This window comes from Lineus longissimus, chromosome 5 (assembly GCF_910592395.1).
Source record: "Lineus longissimus chromosome 5, tnLinLong1.2, whole genome shotgun sequence".
Classification (NCBI taxonomy): Eukaryota; Metazoa; Nemertea; class Pilidiophora; order Heteronemertea; family Lineidae; genus Lineus; species Lineus longissimus.
Genome location: NC_088312.1, coordinates 10,542,441 through 10,558,213, shown reverse-complemented (window position 1 = coordinate 10,558,213; position 15,773 = coordinate 10,542,441). Strand labels below are relative to the sequence as shown.

The 15,773-nt window shown below is 39.9% G+C and overlaps 1 protein-coding gene across 2 annotated transcripts in view; it reads right to left on the bottom strand.

Annotated features, from left to right (window-relative positions):
- The window catches only part of LOC135488290 (protein O-mannosyl-transferase TMTC2-like), a 51,140-nt gene that overhangs the window by 9,207 nt on the left and 26,160 nt on the right, over positions 1 to 15,773 (bottom strand). For both annotated transcript variants that reach the window (XR_010446946.1, XM_064772837.1), the window contains exons 2-3: positions 12,813 to 13,392; positions 1,243 to 2,089 (exon numbers count right to left, since the gene is read on the bottom strand). Coding sequence is in view for 1 of the 2 variants with exons in the window: in XM_064772837.1 (XP_064628907.1) it covers positions 1,243 to 2,089; positions 12,813 to 13,392 (1,427 nt within the window). In the remaining variant the exon portion in view is untranslated. The remainder of the gene's footprint in view (positions 1 to 1,242; positions 2,090 to 12,812; positions 13,393 to 15,773) is intronic.

Genomic DNA, 15,773 nt, shown 5'->3' with positions numbered 1-15,773 from the left:
TTTTTATCTTGAACACAAATTCCAATTGACAAATTCAACTTTCATTTTTAAGTTACACGGGTTTCCTTTTTATTGATACATGCTGTACATCTGCCTTGCAATGACAAAGAGTTTTTGTAGCTTAGAACCAGTCAGTCTTATCATAATTTCAAATGACACCATGTATACAATGTATATGCAGTAAAACCTCCCTGAACAGTCACCTCTGCAAGAGTAAAACAATCTCTACTAGGGAAAATGCTTCTGGACCAAATTAGTCATTTCGCGTGCTCAGGATTCCTCTCCATAATAGGTACACATAACCTTTCAGATCCAAGGATGTCCTTAATAGAGAGGTTCTATAAGCAATACCCGCAATATCGCTAATTATCATGTTTACTCCAGTATTCCATCACATGTGCATACATAAAAAGTAACATTTGCATCTACCAATTAACATGGTCTTATTACCACTGTGTGTGAAAGAGTGGAAACGATTGCAAATTTATCGCTCGACATTTATTGCTTTGAGTACGCATTTTATGTCTCTATCAGTCAATAACCGGCAACATTTATGGGCCAACGCACTAACATCAACTTATCATTTAATACTGTAGTCGTGTGTACGCTAGCAAAAGGAATTTCACACAGAGAATTGAATGAAACACATATCAGGCCGGCCCTCAAAGTACATATCCTTCTAAAATCCAATTGTTTCTTTTTCAAAACAATTTTTTAAATCTAAGGTAGATCACTTTAAAGGTTCCATTGAAAGATTTAACATACAGAAAACCAATATCATTTACAAATTCGCCATAGAATTTTTTGATAAATCTTGTCAGCATCAGATGCTCTTGTGTTCCTATTTTGAAAAGTTCAACGAGTTTCTTCTCCTATGAGAGGAATATGACATGAGTCTAAATCTGTCTGAATTGCCCACAGCTATTCAAGGATGGATTTAGTACTATAACTGGCTACTGCCTTGGGCAACCAAGATATTCTAGGCCTGTCGACCAATAAGGCCTGCAGGGGTCTATGTAAGGGACGACTAGTCGATAAAGCAAGCTCAGTTGACGTATGTATGTCGTCCGCCATATTCTTCAGTGCAACCGTCAATCTCAAAACCAAAAGTGAATATGCATTATTGAGTCTTGTACTACGAAAAGCCTTTTTATCAAGTTGCATTGGTTACATGATTTGAATTCACACAGTAATTCAACCAAATTTTTCACAATTTTTTTCCATTTCTTTTATTTCTCTTACCTTTTGGGGGGTTTATCGATATGCCCGATCGATATAGATTCTCTTCACTCTCCCAGTCCATGTTCCGCACCACCGTTTTCATGCTAAACATCGCCACGAGCACTGCACAGCAGGCAACAACCGATTGGCCGAAATGTTTTTTCCGTTGGCAATGTTTATACAGAATATGAGCACCATGTGAAACGAGCAAACAGAATCCTAAACTGGGTATATACAACACTCGCTCCGCTATCACGAACCCGACGTAGAAAAATAAATTTGTCGCTGGGATAAAAGGGAATACAATGAGCGCAATCGACAAGATCATGACTTCGATTGTCCGAGACGACACCTCTTGGACACTATGTGAATCGTCTTCGTTACTATCGGTCGAACTTGATGAATTACGCCGCAAGTGTTTTCTACTTTTGTGTGATATATGCGGCTTGTGGTAGGTGTGGCTCCCGCCTATATGATGCGCAAAGCCATTCCCGTTAAAACTATCCTTTGAGCCTTCTCCTTTCACATGGAATGATTTTAAGATAAAAAATGCAAAATATCCCACCGCGCTATAAAATATCACCGTAAACATATTCCTCGGGTCCGTGAATCGTTCCACTAGCGGTATGGCCTCCATTGACCAATCAAAACTGAGCACTCTCGGACAAACACATAACCAGAAGTTAAACGTAGGAAGCAGAAAGTATGTTAACGTCCTTGTCACATAACTGTCAGAGTCTGATGCCGGATTGTCCGCTGGTGCGAATTCTGGTGGTGTCTTCTCCATGAAGTATAAACGGAACGCAACCATTGAGATCCCACACAACACAAGCCATGATAAACCCTCCAGCAGCCCCCGGTATTTTTTCTGAAAAGACATAAGGTGATGAAGATTAACGCCGCGATTTGGGAACAGATAATTTTTAATTGATGTGGGGAGGGTTAATGCCAATGCAATACAAACCTAAACATTGCCCCCCCCCCAACCTCAGAAAGATGCAACACCGCACAGATCAAGGTTCGACTCCCTCACATCTCAAGAGGCCCTTAACTCGCCCTAAATTTTCAAAAGGGTCACAACTGAAAAATTGAGGCAGGCTTAGGCATCTTGGGCATATATTCAACAACAATTGACTTCAGACTGCTTTCACTTGAGAGGGTGATCTTGACTCACTAAAATCGTCAAAATTAAAAACTGCAAAACGGAAATATTGCACTGTTTGAATACAAATTTCAAGACTTTATTATCTGAATTGTCATTTGAAAATGTTGAAATTTGACAATAGAGCTTTCAATTGGCGCCAGTTGCCCCACTCATCCTCTTAACAGTGGGAGTGTCCTTCTGCACTTGTATGTATGATGTGTGTTGGTTGTGACCCGCATTGATGATCATGAAATATGGAGGACCCACCCAGGACGGCCGCCGACTACATCAGCTGCGCCACTGGCGCCAATAAGAAAAATATTGTTATCGAGTTTTCCTCTTCATGCCAGACATGACGTGGATTTGAAAAAAATCACAAAACCTGCCTGGTGTCTGAATTAGGACGCAAAATTCATGTATTTTTTGTAAGGAAATCGTGTCAAAAATTTCTTTCACTGGCCATTGTTTTTGCTCTTTCGCTAGAGGTGAATGCGTGCGAACAGAGATCCAGTTTTTTCATGCACGTAATTTTGGGTGACGTAGTGAACTTGCGCTATGCTTCTGACAAATCCTTGGTCACATTTTCTTAACGATTTAATCTAATTCAGACGAGTAATGGTCCACAGCCAACATAAAATGGCCCAATGTCATCTTTCCTCGTCACCCCGAACAGTGAGAGTGAAACTCGCATTAATTTCACGGTTCAGCGACGGAAATGAAAAACCGAGTGGCTTTCGAAAGGGTCATGAATAGACCGCAAGTGGCAGTTGCAGCCCGGGTGAACCCCAAGTCACGTTTCAAGTTCCGAATCAAAGAATTCCTGAAAGGGGCCATGATATTGATAACGACCCTGTATTATTCTTACGGTGCCTGGACCTGTTAGAACAATGCCCAGGATATACCTACAGCAGTGCTCTATTTGAATTACTTCGGTGAGGGTTTCTTGCCGATATTTGATATGTGGAAATATGGTCAGGGACCCCTGGCTTTATTCATGCAGCATGCCATATTCCCACACAGATGTCATGTCCCCGGATAAGAACATGGTAACAGTTTGAATCTGCCCATGGGGTCAAATAAAATTCAAATTTAATCTGGCCACAATCAAACTATCTTTTGGGCACTGTTGTTTCTTTAGGTAAACTATCAAACAGAAATTAAAACCAGTCCCTAATAAAAGATATTGGAATTGAAAATTTAAAAGGCAATGATAATATAACAAACGTTTGGCTCTTTATTTCAAAGGATGCAAGAAAATCATACAATACTATCGCTACTTTTGTATCCATCTTGTGTTCAGATTCTATCTTAGTTTTTTAGATTACTTTTATGCTTTTGAAATAGATTTGCGAATGATATTGCACCATAGTTTTTATCAAAAATATGGCAAAAATCAGGAATTTAAGAGAAACTTGATGGCAACACTTTTTCACATTAGTGTTAACCAGAGACAAGAAAAACACACTGACCCATGCCCCTAGCCACACTCCTCATTAGGAATGCTATGGCCAGCCAAATTACTGTATTTACAGAATGTAATGAGTTACCCTATCATCGCCCCGGATAACCCCTGAGGAATGTCAATGACAAGGAGAGGAACTGGTGCAGTAATTGTAGGGTGTAAGTTCGGTATGCCGAGGTCACCAACAAGGAATCTCGAATCTCATTACATCCTACGGGGGGGGGGGGGGGGGGGGGGCATCAGAATCACCTCCAAATTTTATCACTGATTCATCGAAATTGACATATGGGCGCTAGGTTGTACACTATGACCAGGCCCGAATCAAGATGTTGGCACCCCTCCTCAATGTCTGTTTTTTGGCTGTAGAAGTTGTATGTTATCATCTCTTGCAGACATATAAATTTCTCACTCCCTCATACATTTTTCATTGTTCCAACACGGCGTATCAGACTTATCCAATATCGCGGAGGCATTATTAGCAATTCCTCCAAGTTAACCATCAGGATTTGGCGGGGATTTTTCGGCCAATGGAAACAAAATGACGTTCAAGCCACGCTGATTACAAACAGATTGTTGCTAGGATGTTGTCATGGTGATGACGTCACATGATTTCAAAATCGTCGACGCAGAGGATGGGTCAACAAAAGCTTACGGGAACACGGATGTTATCTCGATATCGAGTTACAAATTGGTATTCAAATCCGCGCCAATTCCTTCAAAAGACATTCTGCTCTAATATAAATCTCGATGGTGATTGGAACAAAATTGAGGTTGGCTATTTGTTCATTGTGTGACTCATGAGCAATTCTTACAAAGTTAATGATTTTGTCTCAAGCAGGCTATTATTACCCACTAATTGCGAGGTAGAAAGGTCACATATCAAAAAGTATGGTTTGATATGAAGAATATGCAATGTTTGCAAAATCAGCCGCTGACGGTGTAATTGAATGATGAACGGAAGCAGCTTTGTCTTTGGAAGGATAAGAGGAAGAAAAGCAATATGTCCGACACGTACACCAGCGAAACCTGAAGAAAAATCAATCATCCCTATATTGATAGTAAATATACATACTGTCTATAGACGGATATCTTTGTTTACAAAAATGACGTCATTTTGACATCATTACCGTTGGCTGATTGCGCATACTCGTATCTCAACAAAGGAGATGACGTGACATAACAATATCAACGTCCACGATCGTTGTTGGTTTCACTTGGATACGAGGAGTTTTTCTCCCCTGTCTCGTGACTTGCATGATATTTTAGAATAAAACTTGGATATGATTTTGTCACAATAACAGTCGTACATCATCGGTTAAGCATCATTATGTTATCGAGAGATATCTCAACAGGACGACGGTTTGTCGGAACTTCTCTTCATGAAAACCATGTTGAAGAAATACGAGAGTGCGCGCCAATGATGTTTACAAATTAGCCATGACGTCAGCAGATATCCATCTGTACATCATTCAAGCCACATCCGAATACACTAAATCATAAACATTTAATTTTTTTGTGCAGGGAAAACTCGACACCACTTAAGATTGAAAGCTAGCTACTGTTGTACTTTCGCCTGGTCCTCGGAGTGGGAAATGTATTGTTGTTACTCCTGCTATATATTTCATTCTTACTTCTCGGGAGTTATGGCGCTGACAAGTCGTATCGATTTTCTGAATTTGCATACTAAGCCACAAGGATCCTATATGCTTGAAGTATTGGTATTAAAGCATTGCAGTTGAACACCACGTGTAACACATAACAAAATAATATTTCCCCAGATACTTTTTAAAGTTTCTCAACTTTGCATTTCCTAGTTCACATCTAATGATGCGTGGAAAATGATAAAACCTTCTTCGAGCATCTGCGAACTTGCGCTGCTGCCTTTCCAAACTTTCGTTCAGGGAAGGATGTTCCCTGAAGGATACTGCCTGAGCCTCTAAATCATATTACCTCCCATAATGAAGTGAACAGGCTCTGTTAACTGGATTAGATGTGGCAAGACCGCTAAGTGCTCTGTATTTATGACAAATGACGTCTTCTGACATTTTTGTGTCGAGCGTAAAAATGAGCAAATGCGATGCACACAAAATTAAATCAGGGTTGCGACATGATAAAAAATGGTGAATAGCTTCATTGGCAATATCTGATTTGTGTTAATCAGTTTCTGTCAAGGACAAACCTGAGGGAGAGGATGCGATGACAATATCAATTTTAGAAAGTGATGGTTGATTTTTTAACTGGCTGGAGCTAAAGCATAGGCCAGAAACTTAGGTGGCAGCCAGGGTTTTATCCAATACCTCTTTGTGGTGAAGCAACCAATGCCTCCAGTTTGGAATCAATTCAATAGGCCAGTCAACACTGTGTTTGATAACGTCGCTGCTCCTCTACCCGTTGTTTGAAGTTTACCTTTATATTTACTCACTCAACATCTGACCAAAAACACGTACTTGCCATCTTGAAATGTGTCAAATATCAGGATAAGAATTATCAAGTAAGTCAAGTACGCATTTCTGAAGTTGGGAACAAAATATATTCCTTATACAGACACTCAAGAATGTTCCAACACTTGAAATACACTGCAGGTGATACGCCAATGACTGCATGAGGTCACATAATCAACTGTGAAGGAAAAAACTGTTGAATCTTTAATGTTGTGAATACCTTTGTAGTCATGGTTGATCAGAATTAAAATCAAGGAATGATATTCTGCTGTGTGGAACCTGATCTGTGTCTGACATGCCAAAGACTGCCTTGCCCTTAAGCCATGTTGCTGTCAATGACCTTACAGTCAGATGACTCAGGAATTCCATCTGATTTTGAAATCAGAAGTATGAAATGAGATGGTGAGTTCTAGTCAGAAAAAAAGCTAAATTTTGTTTCCTATTTTGGAGCCTAAATGCTGATGACACTGACTTCTACAGAGAGTCTCACAGTCAACTGTCGGTAAAGGGCAGAAGCCATTGCACTTCTGTGTTGATAAATTCCATTATAAGACAGATACTGAAACCATGAAAGACAGTCAACAGCTCCTTATCAAGTTACAGTCACCAACTTGTAAGACAGATAAACACCTTGAAAAAGATTCAACAGCTCCTTATCATAGTAAACCAAATTATAAGACAGCTACTAACAAGACACAACAACAGACATAATCAAGTTACTTTGTATCCGCATACATACTGACAGCATTGCCAATGAATGTCATCAACTCTGTCAGATAGGAGCCCGAAGAGGAGCATCACAGCAAATCGGCACTAATCAACTCGATATTCAAGAAGCATTAAGCAACCGACAACTGCACAAATGAGTGTCAACAACTTTGTCGGCAAGAAGAATCCTAAGAAGGGCAGTGATGCCTCCGTGAAGCACCATAAGCAAATTAAGCCCAATAAAATAAATGTTTGCTACTCAAGATCGGCACTTGCCATCTGAATAATGCATGGCTGATCCTGCATCCTGGCTCATGCAGTAATTCTTTTAAATATTTTCGCACATTTTTCTTGACAACATCCATTTTAGTAATATGCATCCAAGTCAGCACTGTTCAGAGACCACTAAAATCGCAAGCCCTCGATCATCTACAGCCTTCTCAACAGTCAACTTGCTGAAAAGTATGCCATTCAAAATGTCACTGGAATTAGATCAGTTACTTCCTGACCCTCAAACATTAGCAAGTATTTGTGGACTGCTTTGAATACTTAAAGAGCATCATTAAGGAGTTGTCAGCAACTCTGAAGAGCGGCCTTGAGGACTGATCTGATTTGCTTCCAATCAATCAGTGGTGCAGTGACTTTGCAAATGTCAACCTCAAATTTCTCTCTCGATGTCTTTACACACTGACACCATTTCTGATAACACCTCTAAGCAAGTTTGTTCTAAACGATGTGTAGAATGTGAAAAAAGACAGATTTTTTGGGCAGATTCCAATGGATTTGCCTAATAACGGGCTGTCATTTAAACTTTTCTCAGCTGGGTCTTTCGTTTCACTACTCTCATGGAATCTGGCCTACCCATGCACAGAGTCGTTGGCAAGACTTGGCATCTCAATCTCATCACAAGTCTAGAGAGAACACTCACTCAAATAAGGACGTGACCGCAGCTTAGATCGAGCGTAACTCCCTGCTGGCGATAAGGGATCATGGACTTCCCGTCAATCGATAACTGCATTGACTGAGAACATTACTCTAGATTACTCCCGGGTAATTTCTCAGGGGAAGTGTGGTCAGATTCCACAGATGTCATCGAAGTCAGCATCAACCAATCTGTCCACACAATAATCATCAAAATATCGGCATCTAGAGGTTCTAAAAAACCTGCATGGTGTGATGCTAGACCTTATCAACTATTGGTTGATCTGCTACCAGTAAAGGAACATTCTATCTGGGTTTTCAAAATCCAACATGACTAAACACTGTAATTACTGTGTTTTCTACAACATCTTGCTTATAGTGCAGTATTCTAAAAGGCCTTAGTCACAGTATATCATTGTTTCTAATACAAAATACATTACGCCTCGTTTTGATCGGAGCGGTCTTGGTATCGTAACCAATGACCGCCTGGGTAGGTATAAAATTCTGAATTTTAGCAGACGAATTATTTCCACCAAGAAGCAACGACTCAGCCCCACAAAACAATGTCAAGAACACGAGATTTTGAAGTATTCCCCGATATTGGGATTTGTGAAGTAGGGAGGATACCCGAGGACTCTTTCGAGGTCGTCAGTCAGGATTCAGAAGAGGTCAAAGACGAGGAAATGGTAGAAATCACGACACTTGACTGGGAATTCCCTTGCTGCGTGACGTCATCTTCACAAGCAACAATATGGCGGAGTTCCGGACACCAGGCTGGATCATTCTTTGACGAAAACGGAACATATATACCTTTCAAATCGTATTTAATTTGTTTAATTTTGAAACCTTTTAGAATAGAAATTAATACCTCGCTGCCTGTCATTTGTTGTATAATCAAGACCGCTCGGGTAGACCTCAAATTACGTCCAAAACCCTCGGCGAAGCGCCTCGGGTTTTGGACTGCATTTTCGGTCTACCCGAGCGGTCTTGATTATACAACCAATGACCGCCAGCTCGGTATTAATTCCTTAAACCAAGGAAAAGTGACCATATCTGGATTCAAATGACTGCAACGGCCCATGACAGATATTAGCAATTAAGAGCTCCAAGCAAAGTTCTGGTCTGCTGATTTCTCGACTGAGCCCTTTCGTGCCGATATTGCCTTCCGATACTGGTGGAGAAATCACTTACGAGTTGATTCCTCAAGGCTTCTGACCTCGGTGACTGTTTACTCTCGCCAGTAAAGGGAGTATTCGTACTCATACCAAGCTATGAAATCCTTTCTAGCGATGGGAGGAAATTGCTTTAACGCTTTCCATTGCCACGAATGGCACACAAGTTGATTTCAATGGCTGTTAACCAGGGGGTTGGCATATTAGATCAAGAACACATCGATTTCAAACGGCAGTATAAGCGATTACATCTGATATATTCTTGTAATCAATAAATCAATCTGCGAATGTGTACTGAAAACAGGTTGACTGCCCATCATTATAAATTCAATCTCACATGCTTGTGTGTCAACAAGAACTTGAAAGAGGGTAGATTTTCAATATTTCATAAGCACGATCTACGGTTGTTCCGAAATCTGCTTTTCATATAACCTTCCACGAGGCTGGCTATTGGCGTCTACCTCCACTCCTCTCACAAGATGTTCCCGAAGTGAAACCAATGGAAGAATGAACAACTTTCTCTGGCAAATGTAATGTTAGGATGATGAACTTTGGAAAAGAGTTTAATTAGTACGGTAGCTGGGAATAACCTGGCTTTTAACATCTTCAACGCATCAATGCTAGACCTACTCAAAAAGCTTGTACTTTGATGTGCACTTCCCGCTTGTGTATAAGACAGGTATTTATAAATCAATCACGTCTAGCAACTGAACCAACAAAACCTTACGCTTTAGGCAAATGCTATTGGCTTTTTCACAACGTTTTTGGATGGGGAGGGGGTGGATCGATTATTTGAAAATAATCTTTTTAAAAAAGAGCAATGCTTTAGGGATGATTTTATAATTCAAGGGCAGGGAAAGAAATTCAAACAATTGTTGCTGGCAGGGTTGGAAATTGCAACAATATAGTATCTTGCGAAATGAACTGGGATAATTTCAATAGAACAAAAGAAAAAAATTATATCTTTTTAACTTTTTAGGGTATAACTGAAGGTCAGGTTAACCCTTTAATTGTGTAGTACGAGCAAATTCACGAAATCGGTGAGCCAAGTCATCCCGGCCAATTAATGATCATACAAAAACAGAAATCCTGTTTATAGTTGCGTGCAATTTCTGGCAGGCTGAATACATAATTGGCTTAATTTGTTGTCGGGGTAATGAAGCACATTTTCTCATGAATGTTGATGAGTGTGGTTGGAGGCCATTCATTTCAGTTTTTGTTTGCAGAAATCAACTCGGTGCACAATGACAGGAGAAGTTGTGCAGATATCCGCACAAAAGACAAAATAATTTAGCAACAAATGCACAAGCTCCAGATTCAGAGCCAAAAACTCCATCAATCGTTGGAATGGCGTAATTTGCTCCTAACTTGCCCAAATATTGTCTAAAGACACAATAATGAGCAGAGAGCTCACGTGCTCTCGTAAATGTATATTGAGTGGGTTGAAATAATGTCCCTCATTTTGTCATTTTTCATTGCCATAGGAAATTTCGGTACACTTTTTTTCTCAATGTCAACATTCAGAGTACTCTAGTATCACCAATCTAAGACTTGTTGATTGATTACTACAAAATCGAAAGAAAGGCCATACCGAAATATGACGTCATATTTCACATTTGACGTCATGAACAACGGCCAACGTGGTTTAAGCAACCCACTGTCTATCCAAATTGAACGTTTTGAAAGGAATCAAACAACCATATATGTATAGTATCTATTTTCAAATTGAATATTCTGAACCGGTCTTAGATGGGTGGAACTAGAGTATAAATGAGGTTTATGCCGTGTGTGGTACCCATCAACCTTGCACATAAGCCTGAAAAGACCACATATTATTCCAGGCTGATATAAGCTTTTTCGAAGTTCTCATCCAAACAATACCATGTTTACTTGAGTCCAACATGCCTCTGGCCAAAGCAGCACTTCCTTTCATGCACAATGATATTCCTGATACATATCCTTTGGCAAGTAAATTGAAATATAACACATTTGTCCAGGAGAGTAAGATATTTCGAGTGCTTTCCATTATATAGAACTGAGGACAGATTTCATTGGTTTATAGAAAAAGCGTCACAATTTGATCTCCTCGGGACAAGAGCTTGTACACAGTTACAAGGAGATCGCACCTGTCATGTGTTTCAGGTTGACAACCTGCTAAAACAGTTCAAGTTACCATTTGAGGATACCAAAGCTCAAGCTCGGCAATGTCAACTCAAATGTTGCCAGCCCTTCGCAATAAGCGCAATAGCGCAATGCGCCGCAACTGCAAATCTGTTTATTGCATGGCCAAGCTGTCAAGAAGTCAACCAAGCCAAAAGATCTGTTCTGCTCCTTGGCTATATAGTTGCGTGACATCCTCGATGTCAATTTCAGCCACAATAGAGTCTATCCACATGGTGCTTCCCAACGAGGAAGTCAGACCAACGACTTTTCAAAACTCCAGCCAATCTATGGCATTAGAGAGGAAAACCCTTACCAATCATGATGCAAAATTTCGAGCGTGCGTCTGCCATTATTAAACAGCTACCGGTAGCATTAATTCTTGAGAAGCAACAGGCATGACGCGACTCATTTAATATAGCATGCTTGTCATCACCAATATGTATTGCCAATCTTGGGTTGTTGGGCATGATGGTTGCCCAGCTTTGCAAATCCTTCAACAATGTCAATTTCAGAGCTGATTGCGCACACAGCAGCTTTGAAGGAGGAAATCCAAGCATGTGATAGTCATTATTGATCAACAAATTCTTCTCATTTCGGAGATTCATTAGAGCTGATCGAGGGTCATCATAAGAACACTAAGGATGGTCAGATCTCCTCATCAACTGCTTCACTAACTGTGATTGCATGTTGTTGGAATTAGCCACAGAATTGGTCGTCAGTAGGTTGGATATATTCATTAGGAATAATACAATCTTAATTGCTTTCATGACAAAAAACTTATCTATATGTTTGTCTTTTTAACCCTCTGTGATGTTACAGCATGATAGGCAAACTAATTTCTTGGAACTTCTCTCTTCACAGTAACAGTCATAAAGTTTTCATCTTCAAAACTTATCACACTTCCAACCAATTGGCCTATGGTGAGTTGAAGGGGGTCACTATGATTTATAAGGGTAGCTTGCACGCCATTTCGGTTCGACTCCATCTTACAAGTGGTTAAACGCCACCCATGCATCCCCCTCCAGCACCCACCATTTATTAGCACCGCCGACAATCCAATATCACGGACAAATTTTGTGATCCTTATCACTGCCGACAATATTACCTCGAGGGTCTTCTGTGACAAATCCAATTTCACTCCACAAGCATGTTTGTCTACACATTCGCCATGTAAACACTTAGATTGGTTTAACTTAATGCCTGGCCCAATATATCTTGGCATTTCATTTTGATAACCATGCTCAGGTCATTCCCAGACTAGTAATATGGGAATGTGGCTAATCTTATTTGATATGTGACTATTCGCAAATAATATTTGGGGCACGTTGGGTATGCATGTTATGACATTTATCAGTTTCTCGATGTTCTTTTTTTCTGATTCTGGACATGAGTGCCTTGAATGAGAAGGTATTCAATCACTGAGTAACTTTAGTCAATCATTTTTAACTGAATTCAATCAGCCCAGTTGGAATTGCATTGTCACTAAGCAGGAGCAAGGGGATTCTCAACTATCAAAGTTTAAACATAAATTTCTGAAATGAACTTTCATTTTCTGATATGAACATAATAAACAGACTTACCTTAGTAAAAATATAATATATGTATTTTGGTGGTATCTTATTCTGTATAAAAATGTCATATATGGCACAGACTGCCAGCACGGTCACTCCCTGCTCCTTGGTCAACAGGCTAGCAGCAGTAAATATGGCAGTTCCTACGAGAAAGGCCCAACGCTGGGCAAATGGCCGATCCTTGTCCCGAAACTTGCAGTATTTCATATAAGACAGCAAAGAGAGCAGAAAAAATAAACAACATCCGACATCAGCTCGGCCGACGATCCCCGCAACTGCTTCTGTGTGCACAGGATGCGCGGCAAAAAGAAGTCCCGCAAACAACGCTGCGAGTTTTCTTCTCAGGACTATTCCGGCCAAGTGTGTGAAAAGTCCAGTGACTAGGGCGTGTAGTATGATGTTGCCCAGGTGGTAGCCCATGGGATTCAACCCATGAAGGTAGTAGTTGAGGCGGAAAGAGAGCACGCATAATGGCCGGTATGACTTGTGTGATCCGCTATGCGTCAGAGGTGTACCCCAGAAATCGTCATAGAATACGTTGATTATTGGCGTGTCCGGCAGGAGGTCTTGGTTTTTCTTTATAGCACGACTGCAATGAGAGAAATAGGCAGACATAAGTGATTTTAAAAGGTTTTATCTGATGAGGTCAGGGAGCAATGTGAAGGAAAACAGATTCGAAATCTTTCAATCCTAAACGAAAAGAAAAGTAATCACTTGTGATCATGTATTATCTTAATCAACCCCCCCCCCCCCCACCACCACCACTACCACTTCTGGTTCAAAATCATTGACTTTCTACTGTACTATCAAGTTCCAACACTGATATCTTTTAATGATCTCATGAATTTCTTTGCAAACTTCTTTTTGCAAAAGTAAAGGGGATCATGTTGATACTTCAAAATCCTTTAATGCATGAATGTCATGCCAACAGAAAGGGCTTACATTACAACAAGATGGGGAATATCAAAATTGAACAGTTACACAAGACACAAAGTTCAAATTTGTGCCAAGCCATAATTGCTCAATCATAATGTTGAAGAGACACGAAATTTAAGTGGCTGAGATTTTCTCAATCAGCATTTGAGATAAAATTTCCCACTCCATCATTTACATTCCACTGAGACTGCAAATGAACAAAATGATAATATCAGTGTAATTGAGGGTGCCAAGCACATAATTGGTGTCTCTGGGTACCTCTGAGCCACCCAGCCATCTGCATTATACCCCTTCAACCGCGCGCTACCCGGTTAAGATTTCAATAGCTTGACCTGGTCAATTCAATTTTTTTCTTGACCCAACTATCGTTTTTCTTTCAAGATTCCTTAAAAGCAGTAGTTTACAAAACCCATTCTGACATATCTTAATACCTTTTCACCACAATTGATGTCCACAATGATTATGATAACTGTCAATCAGCCATCACAAATTAATCAATTTAATAACAACAAATTACAAATACTGCCTTTATCTTATATTGTGACAGCCAATCAAATCGATAAGACTAAACCATAAACTGATAAGCGTAATCCAAAATACTGTCTGTTTGCTAGTACATGTATATCAAGGAAAGAAATGTCTTCATATTGTTGTTTGCAAGATGTCTGAGAATCTATTCCAGAGACAAGCATTCTGTCTGAAACTTTAATGTGTCAAAGTAAGGCACAGCGCCAGTTGCATGCAACATGTGACCATCCGTTTTATACTCCCCTTACAAACGTTTATTCGTGACATGGCTGTCATCAGACAAGCAGATTTTCCAAGCTTTCGATGTAAATACATTCATACCATTTCCGACTTGAAATGTGTATGCCCTAAAAGAACAATCACCCATTTTCAGAGACACATGCACAAATCATTTCACATGCACCAGCACAAATTTTTGCAATTCAGCCATACTTTTTGTGGCGATTGCTGATAAAATTGGCGGTGATTAATTCAGTAATAGTGGCATATGAACCAATCCTATGACCCTATATCACCAGACAGTTGATGAGAACGTTATGGCGCACATTACTGCCTGGAGCCAAATTAAAATGTGGCAAATACATCTGTCCTTAGTGCAATTTGTATGCGTTTCAGTAATACATTTGTGAGAAAGTCAGTTCTTGTTTGCAAACTTTAAATTAGAAAGTTACAATTAGAGAATGAGTTGCTGTTCATCCTCATTTATCATCCTCGTTTTGTTGTAGAACAAACAGGGGAAGATTGGGTTGAATGCCACAGAGGTACATGGGACAGGGCACAGGATATTTTCAATAATTTATCCACAACCACTTGTACAAGGTGATGGCCTGGTCATTCCGCATGTTGATTCGCTATCAAAGCGTCCATGCACGCCAGTTATCTTCCATCACCATGTCCTCGCAATCATAACACGAAGCCACAAGTTTTCTACTGTTTAAAGCTAAGCTAACCATAGAGTCAACCCAGTCAGCGTCAATTCATACCATATGAAACAACTTCCTTGAACAGAACAAAATTACAGTTCTATTAAGTGCCATGTAACATATTAAGTTTCAGGGTCGACCAAAATCTCTTATCCAAATTGCCGTATCGCACGACATTTTTGATTACCAACAAATGAAACAGAATTAAGGCTAGATTACTGAGAAAAGTAAGGGAAATGATTCTTCATTAGGGACCATTACCAAGGGAAGATTAGACCAAATTGATTTGACGAGATCGCTTGCTAATTTGTCCTGGGAATTCTACGCGTGAGTTATGGTATCCTACTGCTCGTGCGAAGGGGACCTTGTCATGATTACACATTTTCCCATGTTGGTGCAATTTGGATGGAATTTGATCATAATTTGATACGTTTAGATTGGATATTGTAGCCTTGGTACACCCATTCATGATTCAGCAAGGGAATCTGATTGGAATACTTTAGAACGATTCAGTATCGTACTCTCTATAAAGCAATTTTTTATCGAAAAGTAGACAATCCAAGCTATTTCACTACAAAGACAC